General features: G+C 37.0%; 1 protein-coding gene across 4 annotated transcripts in view; it reads left to right on the forward strand.

Annotated features, from left to right (window-relative positions):
• Nucleotides 1-1,223: 1,223 nt before the first annotated feature.
• The window catches only part of evla (Enah/Vasp-like a), a 38,965-nt gene continuing 18,505 nt past the window's right edge, over nucleotides 1,224-21,683 (forward strand). For 2 of the 4 annotated variants that reach the window (XM_055053247.1, XM_055053251.1), the window contains exon 1: nucleotides 10,269-10,591. In XM_055053247.1, the coding sequence (XP_054909222.1) occupies nucleotides 10,503-10,591 (89 nt within the window). In that variant the 5' untranslated portion in view covers nucleotides 10,269-10,502. Of the gene's footprint in view, nucleotides 1,684-7,105; nucleotides 7,379-10,268; nucleotides 10,592-21,683 lie in introns of those variants that run through there. The other 2 variants (XM_055053249.1, XM_055053248.1) reach the window with 2 other exon arrangements.

A 21,683-nucleotide genomic window follows, 5' to 3' on the forward strand; every position in this document is an offset into this window, starting at 1 on the left:
TGTCTTCATGTTGTCTTTTTATTTCCATATGATGAAAATAACAGAAAAAATAAACAAAAAAAACTATCATTAAAATGGAGAGAAAAAATTATTTTGGGTTTTCCCCAATGGGTGAGAATGTCTTATTTATCAAACCTTTTATTATTATTATTATTATTATTATTATTATTATTATTTTTGAAATTGTCATATTTTCCCTTTTGTCCAGTTTAGTTGATCTTGAGCCAAGAAACAGAATAAGTTGACTGCAAAAACACAAAATCTTGCCAAGTACTTTGTCTATTTCTGCTGCAAATATCTTACTACACTGGAAATAAGACTAAACTAACTTATTGGACCAATACTAAAGTGGCAAATAATTTTGTTAGCATTTTTTCTTTTTTATTAAGAACAAGTGCAGTTTGTAATCGTGGCTCTCACCCATAAACTAACAGCGATATATAGGAGCTTGTTTGTCAATAATTTTAAAATATTTGTATCAAAAGTCATTGGCAGATTATTTAACTTATAACAATAAATTTTCCCCATAATATAAGAAGACAATCTGCATGTTTTTCACCAGTATTACACAAACTAACTCAGATTTGTCTTAAAAGTTACTTGTAAATAATTAGTATCGTACCGTAATTATAAACTAGACCAAATTACTTGATCATATTTATTGTATTTGTATAATTTAGTCAAACCCACAGTAATAATGTGTAAATGTTTAATTTAAAAGTTTAAGGGTTTTCAATAATACAATGCAAAAAAGCAAAATATTACCATGTATTTTTGGCAAATATCCTAGTACACTTGAAATAAGACACAACTAGCAAATTACTTTTCATCAAGAAATATTAGCTTAATTTAGATAATTCCTTAATATTGATGCAAAATACTAGTTCCACTGGCAAAATATCTTGTTTTATTTAAAGGACATTTTTTTATTTAAAAGACATTTTTCCCATGTTATAAGTGAAACTTGCATTTTTTTAATCAATATTGAGGAATTATTTAAGCTCTCATATCTTGATTGTAATTTAGTTGCACTAGAAATTCCTTGGTAAGAGTTTTTGTTTCTACAGTTTGATGTTGATTTGTGTTATTTTATTTTATATTTTACAATCATTGTTGCTTTTGAAGACAAAGACCAGACGCCTGTTAATTGGCGACACCCAGTGGAGTCCCGCTCCCACCTTTTGGGAACCACTGCGAGGAGAGGGGGCTTGGTTCAATGCTCGCTTTGGCCGCTGAGTGGCAGTCTTGAGTCGCTCCTGTTCCTTCTTCTTCGCCCACCGTGTTAGCAATCCACGAAATCTGCTTCCCCGGCTCACCGCAACCAGAAACAAAACACTCCGGATGGGGAGGAAGTGCTCCACGAAGGAGCCCGAGCCGCAGCGGCGCTGTTGACCCAGCCGAACTGAGCCGAACATGGGCCTGAGGAGCCGCCATCGAACCGCCGGAGCTCCGCTGAGACAGCGCAACACAAAGCGCATGGAGGCGCGCGCGCTGGTTTAGCGTCTGCGGATCATCTCAACGGCTGTTCTTTTTTTTTCTTCCCCTCTCTCTATTACTGACGCTGCTTGGACGCTGGAGGGCTGTTTTTCTTTTATTTCTCTTCACATTTACCAAGACGGATCTGACGCTCATCAGTGCACCACCAGCGGCTGGATAAAGGAGGAGGAGGAGGAGGAAAATGAGGTAAGCTGCTCCCGCTGCTGCGGCTCCATGCGCTCCGTTTGACGCGTCATGACAGATGCTCTGCCCTCCTCCTTCCCCCTCGTTATGCCCGAAAATCACTGCAGCGGCTCGCGCTCATTCAGTGGATCGGTTCGGCCACCTCCCCCCTCCTATTTTATGTTATTTTTACATATGTTTTTTTTTTTTACCCTCGCCTCCTCTCCATTGTCACCTACACCGGACCCGCCCTTGTGGGCTAAAAAGCCGGACTCAGGCCCCGGTTCGTGAATCGTGTTGTCATGGAAACGGCAGCATCGTGTATCTGTCCTAATCGGTGATGTATGGGGGAAGAAAAGGCCCCGTTTGGGTGGATGTGACCGCCATATGTGAGCCGCTGCAGGGGATAAGTGGGGGTGCTTATGGCAGCAGCAGCAGGAGGAGGGGGGCTGTTTATTCTAGCGGTTGCCAGGCAGGTTAATAGCCCACCACCCCCACCCACCACACACACACACACACACACACACAACACACACACACACACACACACACACACACACACACTATTCCAGCATGGATCCAAGCCATATTTGCTCATTTAAAAATATATTCCATATTCGATTTCCACTCAAATTGTCCGATACTCACTGGCGCTGGAAAAGCAGAACATGGGTATATACATACTAATGCATAGGGGGCGCCAAAACAGTGACGTACAAATTTTACTTTTTCAATTTAATTCTTTATACTAACTAAAAATAAAACAAAACTAACTTACAAGTAACTTTTCAGACAGGAGGAGCTTATCTTAACTCAATAGTTATATAAAAAATAGATAGTTCCACTGAGATTGTTCTACTTATCACATGGAAAAAATGTCTTGTTATAAGTTAAAATTTTGCCTGTTTTTTTTTAAATCAATGTTAAGGAATTAAGTACTTAAAATAATCTTCTATGTCTTCTTGCTGAAAAGTTATTTTACTTTTTCCATATTTACATGGTGAAGTACCAAGCCTGCCACAATAACAAATTTTACTGGGCTGTAAATCGTCCCAGAAGTTATTGCGATGACAAAAGTACTGTTGTTTTGAGATCATTTTCAAGTAATATAATGTTAATGATTCTCAGAACATATTCTTTAAGATGAATATTTAACACAGGAACTGGAAGACATTGTAAATATCCAACATAAATAAAACAGAAACAACAAATAAAATAATTGTCAAATTTGACCTTCAAAATATAGGCTAGTTCAGACAAAAAGATTTTTGTCATCTAATTTTTAGTAGCAAGAAAGAGAAACAATAAATCATGCAAATATAAATTATTCAGTTTTTTTTAATTGATTATGCGATTAATTGATTTATTGTGACAACCCTAAACAGCATTATGTAAAATTTGCATCACATTATGATATTCCCTCATGAAAAACATGCCTGCAGTGTTGCCTTGATTCTTTCATGCATGTCTTTATATCTCCATGGCAACCATTGAACAGTGAAAAACACCTGTTTGGACCTAGCCCCGCCTCCAAGGGCAAAGCTCCTCCTCAGAACTGCAGTTTCCAACTTTCCGCATTACACAGCAACTCCTCAGCCCCTTCAGACTAGCTAGCAACAATTAGCAAACACCTGGTGGAACTGCGCATCATTATACAAGCCACTTTTCAGGGCATAGATGGTAAAAACGTTGTTGAAGGGTTAATAGAAGAACCATTTTGTAATGACTTCCTGAAGATGTAGTTTCAGAAAGTCTTTGTTTTTTTTAAAGAGACAGGCCCAATTTTAAGGCTTTAAATTACAAAGTAATATTTATTTTAAGAAATATTTGTTATCAATGGCATTTTTAAACACCTGAAGTTACATAGTTACTTGATTTTATTCTAAAATGGCTGAAAAACATCTAATAATGCCCCTTTAACGGCTGTGACGTACACCTCAGACAGGATCATGCTGCGTCCCTGCCAGTGTTCTGGTGATCTGCTTGGCTGCTGCCAGGCAGCTCCAGCTCTATCTCGTTGCTTTGCCAGGTCAGAACCAGCAGCTGAACTGCTTTCCTCTCAGACAGCAAACATGTAGGAATCATGCGTCTCCTTCCAGCTGGACGAACGCACTGTTTCCTCCCTTTCTGTGAAGCTCAGCTCCTTGCGTCCTGTGTGTTTATTTTTGCCAGAGGCAGGTCTGCTCTTTGACTTAAGCCCAGAAGGGAAGTCTTAAATCTCCACAGAGAAACCACTTGCTTCTTTTGCAATGTATGGAAAGGATTCAAATTATTGACTAATGAGCTCATCTAATAAGAGGGTATTTTCTTTAAAACCTGAGTTTTCTCTTGTAAAATGTCATTCCATAACATAAATTGATTGTTTTTGATCTTGAAAGAATCTTAAGACTTCTCCCATGAAGTGAATTAATTCATTTCAGCCCTCAAAATCAACCATAATTATCAGGATTATGTTTATTTTCATCATGTTATAGCTTTTCTCTGTTATGCCCTTTGCTTTTCTTGCATATTATTCTCATTTTGTGGCACAACAGTAATTTTTGAATGAGAAATTGACCCTTCTCCCGCTAAGTGAATGTTATTAAGGTATAATGTGACTAAAGGAGCTTTATATTTAAAAACAGAAACACATAAAATGCAGACTCTGGACTCTTGGACTGTTTCTCTTTCCTGTTCTCGCCGCCATTTTTGTTTCTGTATCAGCTGCTACGCTTAATGATGACCAGCGGCGCCCTCTACTGGATGGCGGCAAAACTAGAACACAGAAAGAAAGTCTAAGGAAGCCATGAGTAGAATTTAGGAGTTAATCAATTGGGATTAATTTTAATCTGATAAACCATTAATCAACAATTAACTGTAAGTCAGTTGCTTGCATCACTGTGGAGGAAGAGTTTCATAAAAATGTAGCCTCATTCTGGGCTTTGTTGTATAATGTTGATGCGTTTAAGCGTATTCATGAGTGCATTTTTAGTGCTTTGGCTGTGCATTGTTTTATGCTGTCAGGTCTGATGAAGTTCTTTCTGCTGGACGAGGAGGCAGCTTTAAAACAGTTGGGCTTTTGTCCTACACCGTCATTGCAGGATGATTTCTGAAGCGCATGTGCTGGTGACTCATTGTTGGAGAGGTAAAATGATGGAGGACGCACTGGGAGGTAAAATTCTGAGCTGCACTGCAGGCTGCTGCTGCTAGCGTCCACGTGAGCCAAAGTCATCCGTCTCCAAGCTTTAAACTGGCAGAGAGAGACTCACAATAAACCCTGGAATGTAGGGGAGAAAATTCAAACCTTCAAGGGAAGAAAAAATATGTCTTTTAACTGTTAATGATTGAGTATTTTTCATCCGCGGGCTCAGAAGAAGTCGGAAAAGCTGTTAGACTTATTTATTTTCATTTTAGGCAAACACCCATGGTTTCTACAATTTATTTTATTTTCCAACCCATTTTGGCTGGTGTTTATAGGTCAGATTTTTGTTTTAAAATGTAATTTTTTCCTTAAATTATCCCCAAAACAACACATCTGTTCATAAACAGAATAAAGATTCTATTGGAAACCTGTCATAGTCCTTAAATGTGTCCTAAAGTAAACTAAAAGTTTTTTGTTTGTCCAGCAGATGGCAATACTCTCTCTGTTTAAAACTTGCAGCCAAGATTCTCCAAGAAATAAGTTTTGTACAGCTATTATTGTTGTATAACTGTGTCTATCTTTCTCTCTAATGACAATATCAACAATTAATTTTATTTATTTATCTTTAAAAAAATGGTCCAATGTTAGTATCTTGGCTTTAAAATCATTATAAAAAACAATCAAATTAAAAAAAAGATTTTAGGGAGTTTACATTTTTCTGTCCCTAGAACTTTTTAATCTGACAATATAAAAAACATAATTACATCCTCAAAATCACTGTTAGAGAGAATAATGGGTTTATATCACAGCTCAAAGAGAAATCCTACAAGCAGTAAAATCTGTAAAATGATGCCTTTCCATTTCTGTGGAGGAGGAAGTTGCTCTCAGCGTTTCCTTTAGAGGTTTTTGTAGTTTCCTTCAGTGGTTCTTGGTGTAGCACCACCACAGGTTGGGAGAGGAACGTATTTTTTTATCGACCCGCCTTTCGCCCAGAACATTCGCTGGAGATCGGCACCAGAACAGCTCTCGACCCACTAGGGACAAGGGTGTTAGAAAATAGATGGATGGATCGTTTGACACAATGTAGTGTGAAAGCTGAAAATTCACCAAATATTGCAACTTTGGTCCTCAATCAAACTGTGTCTGTAGGACCTTCAGGTGTGAAAACGCCCAAAACATTTAAATCACAAACAAGAAAAACTTTTTTTTACATAATTTCCAAGTAAATATAAAACTTCTTGATACTGTTGATCAAAACTTGGGGAACTTTAGTGGTAAGTAAATCGCTTGTGGATTTTTAAAAAATTCCTGTTGTATATCTGCGACCTTATCAGCTTCTGGCTGCATATTTCCTGCCATTTTAAGGCGCACAAAGCCCTCTAATCTTTAAGATTGCTCTTTGTTTGCTTCCTGCACCTTGGCTTGCCTTAAAGAAGCTTAATGTCTGCGTTGCTTCGGCCAGATGGACCCTGCGAGCCGACAAACTAAACCCACATATGAACAACACAGAATTATATTACACATAATTGTTGCTCAGTTTGTCTGAACTGGAGTATTTTAATGGAAGAAAGGTAAACAAGTAGAATCCCTTGTATTTCCTACAAGGGTTACACTGAAAAAGTAATTTTGGGGTGGTTTATAGCGCAAACTTAAAAGTAACTTTTCGGCATGATGCAGAGCAGATGTGTCAAAGTCGGGGTCCGAGGTCCAAATCTGTCCCGCCAGGAGATTTTATGTGTTTTTCTGCACTGTAGAAATAGAATCTTTAAAATAACGGTTGTGTTTTTTACATATTACTTTATCAATGAGTGGTTTTATTTAGGTAAAGGGAAAAACATGTTTAATGTGATTTAATTTCAAGATGTTCTCACCATCAGCTGTTTATTAACAGGTGGTTTCATCAACACGTTCTGCCACAAACATTGTTGATTGTGATGTGGCCCAAAATAAAAATGAGTTTGACACAGCTGATTTAGAAGCTTGTTTGAACTAAATAATTCCTTAATATTGCAGAAAAGTTCTTGTTCCACTGGCAGATTATTTTATTGATAATAGGACATTTTTCCCATGTTATGAGTGGAATAATCTGCCAGTGGAACGAGAACCTTTTCATCAATATCAAGGAATTATTTACCTAAAATAAGCGACTATATCTTGCTGAGAAGTTACTCATAATTAACTTTGTCTTATTTTAAGTGTAGTCAGATGATGACCAGGAATACTTGGTAAGAGTTTGTGTTTTTGCAGTGTAACATGTAATTTCCACCCTGTGGAAGTCATTCCTCGGGGGCCGGTCTGCAGCGATCACATGCTCTCTCTCTCCATTCCCTTTCCTCTTCATCTCCCTCCTACTCTCTCTTTTTCTCTTTCCGTCTCTCTCTCTCTGTGCCTCATGCTTTGCTGGCGCGGTGGTTTCTTAAAAAACTGCTTTTGAGGATGTGAAGAGGGGAAAGATTGAGTGTGCTGCAGCATGTGTGGCTCTCCGTCCTCTCAGACCAACACTTCCCCCTCTCCTCCGTAATCGTCACCCTTTTTTATATCTCCTCTCATCCTCGAGGATAGCGTCCTCTCCGACATGTACTCCCTGGATGACTTCGGGTAAGGCAGCGAGACTCTTCCTCTCCGCCTCTCGTTCTGTGTCTGTGGAGTTGTGCGAGTCGCCGTCGGATTGCTTCTGGAATGTGTGGGAATGATTCTTTGCTCCTGAGTGTTTCTTTTTAAAGCTTGGCTCAGCTTTCAGGCCACATAATCTGCTTCCTTCTCAAAGAAAACGCTCACAGCATTGCTCTTCTGAAAGAAAACGGGGAATTTTTCTGCTTTTGCTTTTGCGTTTAAGCTGCTCTTCGTGCTGTGAAATGAGAAAATGAGAAAAATCCGAGGAAAAATGCCAGTTTCTCTTACACCCTCCCATTTGTGTTTTCTTTGCTTGGAGAGAATTAATTTTGATTAGCTTCATTCCCATTTTTTCCAGGCAGAAGGAATGAGTTTCTGCCTCATTGCTGCCAATTCGCAGCAGTGATTTGACTCAATGCATCACCTAAAGTAGGAGAGACAGGAAGAAAAGGATATAGAACGCTAATCTAAGATTGCTGGATGAGCTGGAGTAGCAAGAGCCAGATGACATTCAGACAAGGAGCTTTGTGCATGAGATGACAGATTACAGCTGCTTCATGCTGATTTGTTGCAGCTATGCCACAGATGTGGGTCAGGAGGGATAATATCAATGCTTTAGATCTGACCGCGTGAACTCCAGTGATCCATTGCAACCAGATCACATGGGAAACTTGTCTGCATGTCAGAGCAGTTAGCATGGAGGGAAAGTGGCTCAGACTGTCATTTCATCTTACAGACACACGGGGACAAAATTATTAATTGGATTAACCATGATTAATCAATTAACCACTAATAATTGATTAATCATTAATTGGAGTATGCAGACTTGAAAATATGCAATTGGCTGTAAGAAAAACATATTCAGAGCTGTATTTAAGCCAAAACTGCACAAAAAATTAATTCCAAAAAGATCAATCTTACACTAAAGGCATGTTTAGTTATTGCACTTTCTGCACTTAAATGCTTATTTTATTTTTAAAAAGTAACTTGGTAGAAGTGCATTTTTTAAAATGTATTTCCTTTCTTGTATAAAATGATCTTTTGTGGTTTGACGAAAAAATCTGGTGAATTTTTATCCAAATAATCAACTGATCGTGTGAATAATCAATAGAATACTCAGTTAGCAAAATAAACATTCATTTCTTATCAATACGACTGTCAGGTTCATGTTTGCCTGCAAACAAAAGTGCACTGCAAAAAGACCAAATCTTTGGTCTAGATTGTAGGGCAAATATTTCAGTACACTTAAAATAAGACAAAACCAACAGTTCAACAAGATATTGGATCTTTTAAGTAGATAATTCTTAATATTGATTAAAAATATTAATTCATTGTAACAAAACATTTTGAAATAACCTGCCAGTGGAGCTAGTACTTTTTCATCAACATTAAGGAATTATTTACCTTTAATAATCTTTCTGAAAAGCTACTTTTTAATGAGTTTCATCTTATTTAAGGTGTACTGAAATATTTGCACAAAAAACTAGACAAAAACAATACAAAACAGAAAAGAGTCTGTATTTTTGCAGAGTGCTAATTCCCTTTAGAGGGCGAGTGACACTGTCAATAGGTTGAGGGTTTTGTTTTTTGTTTGTGTTGTGCAGTATGTACCCATGTCGATTAGCCTGAGGCCTGATGGGACATTTGGAATAAATAATTGATGTAATCTGGGGCGATCAGGCTGGTTTCATGCTTTTCACTAGAAATGATATTCAAGTTTATCTCAATGCATTTAAATATGATCAAATAGTGAATTTAATTCAGTTATCCACTTCAAGAAGTGAAACGTATAGATGTATTTTACATTTATATTAGCTAGTCAGTCTGTGGGGACATTTAAACTAAGGTTAGGTTGTAACACTCAGACATGTCTGCCCACGTAAACCAGGGATCTACAACCTTTACAACCTAAAAATTTTGTTTTCACACCTGATGATTCAGTAGATTTGCTTCAACTGGGGGCCAAAAATGCAACATTTGTTACATTTTCAGCTGCTGCGTTTTTCTTTCACACTGCTTTGTCAAACGATCCAAACTAATCGATAAATCTGTTCCCCTCCTCGGCTGTGGAGGCGCTGCACCAAAAACCACTGAATGAAACAACATGAAAACCTCTGAAGAGCGCAACTTCCTTCTTCACAAAATGTAAAGAAAGTAGGAGTAGCGTCAGATTTTAACATTTGTTGGATTTCTGTTTCATGTTTGGCAAATATAGGAGCTTGTTTTAAGTACATAATTCCTTAATATTGATGAAAAAGTACTTGTTCTATTGGCAGGTAAATTAAATTACAAAACGGGGTAATGTCTTCTTATGAGTGAAATAATTACTAATAAAACTATCACTTTTCTTTTATCAATAAACAATAAAATAACCTCATTCATCTTAATAAAAAGTTACTAATAAGTTAGTTTTATCATATTTCAAGTGTGCTAGGATATTTGCCCAAGAAAGTAAACCAAAACTACTCAGTAAGATTTTGTTTTTGCAGTGTAGAGGTTTACATGCAGCTTTGTGTGTCGTTTTCCTTTGAGCAGAGGCTGAGAAAACAGGGTTGGTCTCTTTGTGGGTGTTGATGGACATTTAGCATGAACCCCTCTGCAGCTAATGAGTGTTGTATTCATGTATTCACGCGCCAAATCCGTCCTGTGAGGCCGAGGCCACCCCAATCAATATTAGTCACCGCAGTATAGACCGGTGGTTGTTAATTTAGGTTCTGCTCATCACTGGCTGATGGAGAGGTGGGTGAGCGGTAGCAGCAGGAACCCAACAGCAGACTGAAAAAGCTGTGTATGGTGGAAGGGGACGGGGCTTCGGACATGAGGTAATCTCCCCTGGGTTAGCAATATGACAATAGCACAGAGACTCAAACACACAGCTGGCAGGTCAATGACTTCATCTCTGCCCGTCTGTCAGTCATCTCTTTGTTGCTGGAAGGATGGATTATTGGTCCAACTGTGGATGCAGCAGTTCATGAATTCAGAACCACTGGATCTCTTCTCTTTTACCAAAAGGATGTTTTCTTTCCCATCACTTCTTTTTAATTGTGGTCGAACGTGACGGGTAAAGCTGCTCTCCTGGGGTTGTAGTTCTGTTTCCCTTTTGACCAAAATGGACATTCATCGGGTCCAAGCAGTGCGTTACTGCCTCCCTCAGAGCATCAGTGACTCGGCGTTGTTTTACGGCCATATCGCTGCCAGGTTTGTTGCTGACACTTTCTTTGTCTGTGAAACGATTAATCAGATTACTCATGAAGAATTGATTGTTCAAATAATCATCTAGTAATTTAATAATCGATTAATTGTTAACCAGAGTATAAATACAACAAAAAAAAATCTAGTTTCTGAAAAACAACATATTTAGACCAGTAATTAAGCTAAAAATATACAAATTTACTAAATTTGCATTTAAGATTTTAAAAAAATCTTATTTTTCTGTAAATGTTTTTACAGAAACTCCTCTAGTTCCATAGTTTTACTCTCACCTGGTTCAAATTCACTAAGTTAATGCTATGTTGTTGCTTTTTAGGTAATAACATGTTATTTTCTTGTTTAAAAAAGGACTTGAATTATTAGCTTTTGTTTATTGTATAAAAAAGTTTAAGAAGTTAAATGAAAATCTGCAGAGTGTGGCAAGTTTTAATAAGATTAATCACTTAATCATCAGAATAATCAATTAATTGTTGACTGGAGTAAACATACTTAAAAAAGGAGGCAATATGCATAAAATATTCAGAGCTGTAGTTCAGGTGAAACTGTACAAATTGCTTAAACATTTTGCATTTACGATAAAAACACATTTGCCTGTAAATTTGTTTGCATAGTTTTAACTTGACCCGGTTCAAATTGTTGCTGCATTTTAAGCAATAAAATATTTATTTTTTCATTCAAAAAATAAATTTATTATTTGTTTTTTATTGTATAAAAAAATTGAGAAGTTAAATGAAAAAATTGTAAAATGTGGCATTTTTAAAAATTAGATTAACCGATTATTCATCAGAATAATCGATTAATCAATTTGTAAAATAATTGTTAGTTGCAGCTGTATTCTGCGGATGAGCATTTTCTTTGATTATAAATATCAGAGAAGAGTGAAATGTTATGACTGAAATTAATAAAACACTATGAGGAATTTTAAATGAGTTGGACAGAGTGAGTGTGAAAAAGGAAGAAAGCTTCTCAACATTTGTGCATCACAGATGGACAAATCTTTCCTTTTTGTATTTTAATCAGAGCTAAAATACTAATCTGTACTCTTAATCTGCTGTATGGAAACAGAATTGAGGTTATTTGGGATTAGTTGCTGTATACATGACTGGTTTGAGCTAACTGTCATGTTTTTCCCCTATAACAGTGATGCTGATCTATGTTTTGTAGATCCTGTCTGGTTGCATCTTCTCAGTGAAAGTCAGAGATGCAACTAGCCTCGTCGTTATTCTGAACACTCTGCAGCTTCGCACAGAGCATCTCTGAACAGGAGAGCTCTTTAAGACCTCCATGAATTTTTAATTCACACATGTATTAAACACAGTTTGACTTCTGTCTGAGGCAGCAGTCTTTCAGGCCAATGGTCTTCAGGGTTGATGCTAACAGGGTCGCTGCGGTTGTCCCCACAGCTCTGTGGGCAGCCTTTTTCATCTTTAAAAGGAAAATTATAAACAATTAGACCTTTTTGTGTTCCTTCTGCTTAAAATTGTCTTGACTTTTGGGGTGAAATGTCCTGTTTTGGTGTTTTAAGCTATAAAAATCCACAGTCAGCTTTTGACAGTTGTATTTTGTTGGTTTTATACATGCAGGCGTGGCTGCATGCTGAGCCAACTATAACGTAGATAATTGAAGAATCAGAAGCAGGGGAATGTAAACTCTAGATTATATGTTATTTTCTGTTGCTTTTATATTTGTGCATGAAACATAAAGGGAATTTATTACGCAAAATGTACATTGTGCATGATTTTGTTCTACCATCTGGGTTTCTACTGCTTCTAAAAACAACCCAACCTCTTAGGGCAATCTTTTTGACTGTAAGTTAATGCATTTTGGGTAAATTAAAAACCTTTTGAATGTAATGTTACAAATCAGCAGGTACCCAGCGAAGCCCAGTCTGTTACCTGGCAACCCCAGCAGACTTCCAGAACAATTGGTCAGCTAGTTGTAATCCTCCATGTGCTGTACAATGGCTGCTGGAAAAGACAACTGTTTTGTTGTTGACTCACCTTCCATAAACCACTTGCTGAATTCTTGTTGGGTGTGCAGGAGGCTCCACTTCTACTTTTCAAAGTTGTCTGGTTGTGTAATTGAGCGGCCATTTTTATTTATGAGTGTAAACATTGAGCTGGGGGCGTGGACAGCAACAGCTCAATTGTATTTAATGTATTCTTCTTACATGAAGAATGGTCATCAATAAGAACAATTTTGTGTAAAAAATGTTATGAACATGTTGTGTATAGACCACAGACCAATTCTAACCTATTCAAAGAAGAATAATAGGTCTCCTTTAAGGTTTTTACCCCACCAACTAAATTATCATGACACTGAAGTTATGTTTTTACCACAGTCACTGTGGCATAGAGAGCTAAGCCCACAACAATATTTATGTGGGTTGCATTAATGCCTTTAGGACTTTGAGTTTTGTTCATTTGGAGCTTAACCATCCTCGATTGTGCAGTTTTAGTGTTTACTTGGGAGGACCAGATGGGGCAGGGGTTGAGATTAGATAAATACACAAACTGTGGAAGTGGGTGGACTCAGGACAACATCTGGGATTGGCATGTTTAGGCTTTGGAATATGGATTATAAACCCAGCACAATAAGTTAAACCATTTGTATTTGGCTTAAGGTTTTCTTTCCTGTAGCAACGTTTCTTGGCAATAAGTCTCAAACCGTTGGAAAGCCTGTTTACTCCTTCTTAAATGGTGCCACATTTGTTCGAGGCTTGTCCTATTTCAAATTGAAGGCAGATTTTTTTACTCATTGTCATCTGCGTTTTGTCGATTTGATGGGATTCCTTAGCCAAGTTTCTCTGAGACATTTTATTATACTTAAATTGATCCAATCACTTTTACTCATCTCTCCAACATAGAAGATCTTTGGTCAAAGTAGGAATTACTAGCGCTTAAAAGATTAATTGCGATTAATTGATTACGGAAATAATCATACAATTTTTTAATTAATAGCTTAATTGGTAAATGGAAGATGCAGACCCAAAAAAGAACAACACACTCAGAGCAGTAATTTTACCAAAACTGTACAAAAATATATATATTTTGCATTTAAGATGAAACAAGAAAAAAAATTTAGTATGTTCTACCCAAAATTCAAGTGGCATAGTTTTAGCTTCAAATTTTGTTAAAAAAACTTCTTCGTGTCATGTAATTATTAATTGATTACTCAAAAAAAAAGTCAGTAGATTATCCCTATACTATGTTAATTTTTAATCAAACAGAAGGGCTGAGTGTTTCACATTTTGATGCAATTGCGTCCTTTGCTACAAATGATCAGGCGTTCACTAAAGGAATGATGTCATTGCATTTTAGGCTATTAAATATTTATAGAATTGTTTATTTGCATATTTAATGTATTTATATTATTGTATAAAAAGTCTTAAGTAAAAAATTGCAGATTTTCTCTCTGATTAATTGCTAAAACAATCAATTCACTCAAAGAATCGTTAGTTGCACCCCCACTTTTAGAAGTCGTATCTGTCCCTGCCGCCCCCTCCCACACATATCATAACCTCACATACACCCCCCCACCCCCACACAGCCATATTGTTCTGCACTTGCACTGTCACATCATCTGCACTTTACCATAATCCATAATTGGACCTGCTGCTTCTTCTTTGGTGTGGTTGAGTGCCTTTAGTTAATTTTAGTTGTATATATTATTATTATTATTGTGTGTTTGTTTATTTTATATTGTATATATTTGACTTTTTGCACGGGAGCTGCTATAGAAATTTTGTTGAATCCTGTTCAATGACAATAAATGCTATCTATTCTATTCTTTGATGAAGTTGGTTTTCTCTTGACAGTGTACAGGATTTCTAAGTATTTATGTTGTCTAAATTTAAAATGAAATGCTCTGAACTGCATCGATGTGACTCTTACTGACTTTAGAGCCAGCAGTGATACTAAAACCCAGCTCACACTGACTCATCTCCATCAGTTTGTTTTTAACAAGCGAACAGAATCTGACCCCGCTTCTCGCTGCCTGTTCTGTTTTTAGTTCCCGGTGCCTGTTTCTCTGCCCGTGAGCAGTACTTTCCCCCGTGGAACAGATTAGAGGTCTTGCGCTGGAGTTAAGTCGTGGTTAATTTAGATTTAAAACTGCTGTGAGGTAACGATCCGCCCGACTTGGCTCGGTCTCTAATCCAACCTGTCAGTCAGATGAACCCCACACCCACCCAGACGCTGGCGCTGTAAATAAACTTGCACACTTCCACCCAAAGCGCCAGCATCGCCCCAAAGATCCCGGTCAACTCTGAAGACTACCGTAATTACATACATCAAATAAAATCTACGCACTGGAAACAAACTGAGAGTATGAAATAGTTTTTTCCTGCTTTCTCTGTTTCTAAGCCTGAGCTAAAAATATCCATCTGTTTTATTTTGGGTTTTCGTACAGTATGGGTACCATGATGTATGGCATGCTGGTGGATAATTATGTGTTTCTATTCCTGTTTGGGGAAGAAGGCAGAGCAGCATATCATGAACGCAAGGCGGGTTGATTCAGTCTGAGCAGCAATTTGTATTTCTGAGTCATTTCTATCTGCTTCTCTTGGACTCAACTAACAATTAATCGATTAATCTTTTGATTATTCTTACAATTAATTGCGTACTTCAAAAAGAAATTGGCACATTTTGCATTTTTCATTTAACAACTAAACCCAATTCATACAGTATTGTCAATACATTAAAAGGTGCAAAAAATAATTCAATTCTTTTGTTAAATAATAAAATATTTTATTGCATAAAAACAAAGAATGATGAGGCATTCCTTTGGTGAATGCTGTACCATTTGTAACTAAAAACTACTTCTAACATCAACATGTGAGTTTTTAAAAATGATTATTATTTTATCTAGCATAATTTGAAGCAGGTGAAGCTAAATCTGACACTTGAGGCATTCTGGATAGAACATTTTTACAGACAAAGGTTTTTTTATGATCTTAAATGCAAAATGCTTGTATTTTTGTACAGTTTTGCCTTAAACATTGCTCTGAATAAGTTCCTCTTTTAGCAAATTGCCTTTGTTAGCATATAAACTCCAGTTAACAATTAATCGATTAATATTTTAGTAGTCAGTTAATCTGATCAATCATTTCAGCCGTGATAGATTCAACATTGCGTTCTTCCTCATTCTGCTGTGTATTTACTCCTCTGATGCCGACTTCATGTCTTCATAAGCAACAGCTCCAACCAGCGAAGCATTAGACCGTGTAATTATTCCTGCTGCTGCTGCTGCTGCACATGGCAGCCTCTCCTTGTGCTTTTGTCATTCAGTAGCTTTGAACTGGTTAATGAGCATGAACCAAAACGGATTATTTGAAGGAATAAAGTTGTCACTTTGCAGGATACCTCCTGGTTGGCCCAGTTATATTCAGAGGAATCTGCTGTGGAAAGTGGCACAGAGGAGGTGTTTAAGATGTGATTATGTGATGAGCATCTTTTATTCCTGTCATACTTGATAGAAAATTATCTCAGTATATTTAAATTTGATGAAAAAACAGAAAATATCTGGATATAGTTTCATTCAAAGTGATATATTCCAAGTGTTTATCACTGATGCCCACTGGAATAGAACCATATTTTCCTGCAGTAATTTAAACATTTTCAAAAAGCTCCATAGGAAATAAGTGTTAAATTATTTTGGTTTGTGCAAGGATCATAAAGCCATGTTTAATAAGTGTCAGCAGGTCTGAACAGTGATCAGAGCCATAGATAACGTAATAGGGTTAAATAAAAGGCCTTCAGAAAATAACATCCATTTAGATTGAATTGTAACTGAGGCTTGACTAGTTTTAGCTCAAAGAAAGTTGCAGTGTGCAGAAAGAAAACCAACCACATACTTTAAGAGCATCCTTAGAAGGAGTCTGCTCAGTCAATCAGAGATGGACCTAAAAAGAATGATGCTAAAATGTAGCGAAGCGTACAATATAAAAACAACAACAACAACAAAACATTTATCTAATCTGAATCTGAAAATTGTGATCGGTCCTGAAGTTTCTTTATGGGTTATCTTGTTCTGTGTTGGAGTGCATTAGGAACCGGAGACTTCCTGTGAAGAAGCCGTCACAACTCTCTGCTCAGCCAATCAGAGGAGGACTTTGGATAACCTGTGGACTTTGTCGTGTTACGTACATCCAAAAGGCGTATATTGCAAACAAATGTTTTGTAAAACCAGCTGACCAAACGTGCTGGAGCTCTAATTGGGTTGTTAGGCAACAGGCTGGGCTCAGGTGGGGTTGCTAGGTAACGGTATACAAGCTGTTCTGTTGATTGTGATTTAACATTTGGGAGGTTTTGAAATGGCTCATTTTCCAGACACCAAAAAGCATTAATATTTTTTTATTTATTGTCAAAAAATAGTTAAGTGCTTGGACTATTTAGAAGTTTTTAGAAATCCAAATGGAAATTTAAAGAGATATTTAAAGAGATACACAATGTGAATAGGTTTCCTTTAAAGGTAAAGGTGTAACATAGTTTGACAAAGTTAAAAGTGAAAACTCCCATTTGAGTAGAAAGCAAAAAAAGGCTCATTCTACAGACTAGAATATTCTTGTCATCTCTTTTTCATTTATTATTCATCCTAAAAATGTATTTGCTGATGACCTACTTCCATGATGCTTCTGTTTGCTCGTGTGCGAGGTTTAGTTTGCATCGCAGGGACAAAGGTCCAATAATAAATCCGTTCAGACGTTTGCTGCGCGCGCCAGCCTCCAGTGACTCATCGTTTGTTCGGGTTTGTTCGGGCGCCTTCCGCTGCGAACCGGCGGGATGAAACAATTAACCCTGGCATTAAAAGCTTACTGTCGCGATAACAGAAGCCCTGTCCTTGGGCAGTATCCAGAGAGGACTCCTCATGCCAGTGCCCTCCTTCCTAAGGGAACACTTCCTCAGCCTAGATATAGTTCACTCAGCAAAAGCACAAAACTGAGCGTAACATTTCTATTAAATCCATTTTATGTTTTCTGGGGACGCTCAGCTTTGGGCGTTTTTCCCCGGCGCTGAGGTTCCTGCTAATGGGCCGATCTGTTCTGGGGGAGAGGAAGCACGTAGTATATGGGAAAGGATTTGGGTGGAGGAGGTTGGGATGAAGAAGGCACATATGTCCAACCATGTGTGCAGGGAAGTGCTTTACTTAATTCAAAAGGCTGGGAATGTGTCCTCCTTTTTCGCCACTCGCCTTTGAGGCTTGTTTGACATGAGGAAGTGCTCAGAGCGGCAGAAGTCCTGTTCATATTCTCTCTCCTTTAATAATATTTTAGCTTCCATTGAGAAATCTCCTTATCCCAGCAAAAACTGAAATGATTTTCACATAAACTTGGGCCGGGCACCTTTACCACATGAAACCAACACTAAACCATAGATTTTAATATTAAGAAACAATTCAAATAACTGCTGTAGAAATGAAACATGATCCTGATATTATTTTGTTTTCTCTTTAGACACTACCCTCTGTTCTGTTTGTGACATGGTAAAGGTGAGCGATCATGATTCCTATAACAGGTTTGGATAGGTGCTAATTACAGTTTTTCACAAAATCATTCATAGCCTAATCTGAGACTGCTTCAGGATCTCTGTCACTGTAAATCCAGATAAGCTGCTGCTGGCCACGAACCTCCAACTCAACGTTTACACATGCACATGCAAATGGCTGCAAACAGATGCACAATCACATTACCGTACGTATTTGAAAAACATTAGTGCAGCCTCCTGTACAACCAACAACAATGCAGAAAGTGGTTCCAAACAGTTATTTTTTCCAGCAGCCGTTGTACAGCAGTAAAACTAGCTAACCAAATGTGCTGGAGTTTCGCTTGGGATGCTAGGTAGACTGAGCTCTAGTTGCTGGGTAACGGGGTGGGCACCGCTGCCAGGTGAGGGGCAGTGCCTGCCGATCTGGGATGTTACATTCTGCAGGTTTTTCAAGCAGCTTATTATGGTCTAGAGGCTGAGCACAGAGAGCTGGTGGAGCGCTTTGTGTCATGGTGTGGGAACTAGAATGGAAACAAAACTACAGAGTTGATTTTAGGAGGGGCAGGGTTAAATCAAACCCTTTTTCCATCATGGGTGAAGAAGTGGAGGTGGTTGAGGAATACAAATACCTCGATATTCATCTGGACAACAGACTGGACTGGAGACGCAGCAGAGAAGCGTCCATAAGAAGAGACTGGACTTCTGGAGGAAGTTAAGATCCTCTAAGGCTGCAGATCTTCCATCTGTCTGTTGAGAACCTCGTCTGTTGGGGCAGCAGCGTCAGAGCCAGAGACCTAAAGAGGCTCAGCAGCCTGATGAAGAAGGCTGGTTCTGTTCTAGTTCTGACCTGGTTCTAATCTTGTTCTGATCTGGTCCTGCTCTGGATCTGATTATGCAAAGAATGATTCTTCATAAGGTCAAGAAAGTCATGAACAACCCTGACCCTCCTCTTCATCAGACTGTCTTGGTAAAACAAAGTATCTTCAGTCAGAGGCTTCTTCAGAGTTGCTGTAATGCAGACTGCTACAGGAGACCTTTCCTGCCAACAGCCTTCACCATGTTTGAAGCCTTTAAATTAATGTGTTAGAACAACATTTGGGATCAATAAGGGAATTTTTAATTTAACTTAAAATTCAAAAGCACTTTGCACGTTTTATAGAAGCAGTAGAAACCCAAATAAATGTAAAAGCATGCAAAATGGAAATTTTGCATAAAAGATGCCCTTTACTTCTGCTTCTGATTCACCTAAAATGTAACTTTAAACTATTCTAACATGACTAACTTGTACTCTAAAGTTCTACCCTACATTGAGTTTGGGCCCAGTAAATCCGTCATGTTGGTCTTTCTTCCACTCCTCCTGTGTGTGATGATGCTTAAAGTCTGCGTGTTGTTTTACCTCAGCAGGAGCTCAGGATCTTCTCGGCTGAAGCTCAGCCAAACGCCTGCTGCAGCCACATTTAGCCCGATTGTCCTGTGAGTTTCTCCTTCAGCAGCGTGTGGAGACACGCCCAGTAGGATTTAAACCAGCTGACTGGATTTGCTTGATTTGCAAATGTTATTGGCTTTTTTCTGGCTTCAAGAGACTCCCATGTTGCTTTATTAGTGTGTTTTGCATCATCTTCTCGCTGCAGGAAGGAGTTTTTCTTTTAACCTGAACATATCTACTGAAGAGTTGTGTTGTAGCCTCTCTAATGCCCAGTCATTCCCACACCATAATACCCTCACCACCATGTTTAACAGATGAACTGTAGGCTTTGGATTTAATCAAATTCCTTTCCTTTTTATTCTCATTTTATCTAGAAATGTGCAACTGTACTTAGCCTCCATTCTCATTGCATTTCCATTATTTACTGCCTTGTTTTGAGTCTGGAAAATAGTAAGAGACCACTTAAAATGATAATTTCCTCTGATTTTACTCTTTATAGGTTTATGTTTGAATTGAATGAACATTGTTCTTTTATTCTATGAACTGCTGACACCATGAATATGAAATTCAAAGCAGAAATTTAATATTTATTTGCAGAAAAAGAGAAGTGGTCAAAATAACAAAAAAGATGCAGTACTTTATGAACGCAAATAATGCAAACAAAATAAGTTCATATTCATTTAGAGACAGCAACATTAATGTTTTAACTCAGGAAGAGAAATGAATGATTACAGAAATAAAAAATAACACATTTTTCATTTCTGTATTTTTTCATAACTTCCAACTTGGAAATGGTTTTAAATCTTGTTTTATTGTCACAACAAGGTAATCTGAAAAAGGTCCTGTTGTGCAACTAAAGAAAACACTTTACATGTAAAAATCTTGCTATCTATAGACGTGGTTTTTGAGTTTAAACCCTTAAGAACAGCTGGTTGACCTTTGACCTTCAGTTTTCAGTCTTAATCTCTCTGCAGCTCAGAAAACCAGTTTGATTCATCAAGTTAGTTTAATGTCACTGGTCAGAATTGACCTTTTCAGGCCAGTTTGTGTGTTAGTCCAACATGTTCATTAAATTAAATATTAAGAAATACCTGGGATGTTTTGTGTCACTCTTTTTTTCTATTCTTAGCTCAATTTGGCTTTGATTAATGGATGTAGAAAAATTGTGATCTCATAAATTGTCTTAAATTAATGTAAAATGATTAAATATATATATGAAAAAACACTCAAAATACCACTTTTATCTTAGACTATGATCAGTTTTTAATTTTTTTTTTGCATGAAGAGTGAAGTTTTTTTTTTTTTATCAGCCAATAGTAATAATAAACCATAAAAATCAATATTACTGCAAATAACTGACTTAAATCAGGACCTAATAATAATAATAGTAATAATTGAATGCTCCTGTAAATTAATTTTATGGAGATTATTTTTATATTTTTCTCTTTTTACTACTAAAATAATGGCACAATGTAAACATAATGACATTTAATGAGTTAAATATTAAAAATATCCCGTTTTTATTTATTTATTTTTTTTAAAGTGGGAAAAAATTAAATATGACATATATATTTACAAAATTTTTATTAAGCTGACTTTTTTTAGATTTAAGGTTCTTCCATCTTTTTTTAATGTATTTCACGCTGCAGGAAAAACTCATCAGTCATCAAATTAAATGTTAATGAATGACCCACTTCATGACCTAATAAATGTTTTAAAGGATTTAGTCAAATGTAAATGTAATTTCTGGATCTTATTTCAGTGTTTACTTATTTTATTTAAAAAACTGTAGAGTTTTGTAAACATTATGAGTTTTAAGGTGTTAAAAATTAAAAACTATGATTCATATTTGATAGAAAAATGTATTTCCACGTCAATTCTTGGGGAAATATTTAATATTTTTGCCGTTTTTAAGAAGTTTAAACTGTATTAAGGACAAATAGGCTGTTTTGTTTTTTTTTTTAGCTCTTTCACGTTAAAGTTTTTCTAAATAAACTTTTTTTGCAACTCGTCTTTGCCATGTTGCCTAACGTTGACTGAGAATTAGCCTCTAGATCTCTGATTCAAGATTAGATTCGATTTTTATTTTGATCAAATCTGATCTAATCTAATGTCGGTACCAAGGTCACACGCAGAAGGACTTATAAGACGTTGTGAAATCTATCTTTTT

This window comes from Poeciliopsis prolifica, unplaced genomic scaffold (assembly GCF_027474105.1).
Source record: "Poeciliopsis prolifica strain line A6 unplaced genomic scaffold, Auburn_PproV2 SCAFFOLD037, whole genome shotgun sequence".
Lineage (NCBI taxonomy): Eukaryota > Metazoa > Chordata > Actinopteri > Cyprinodontiformes > Poeciliidae > Poeciliopsis > Poeciliopsis prolifica.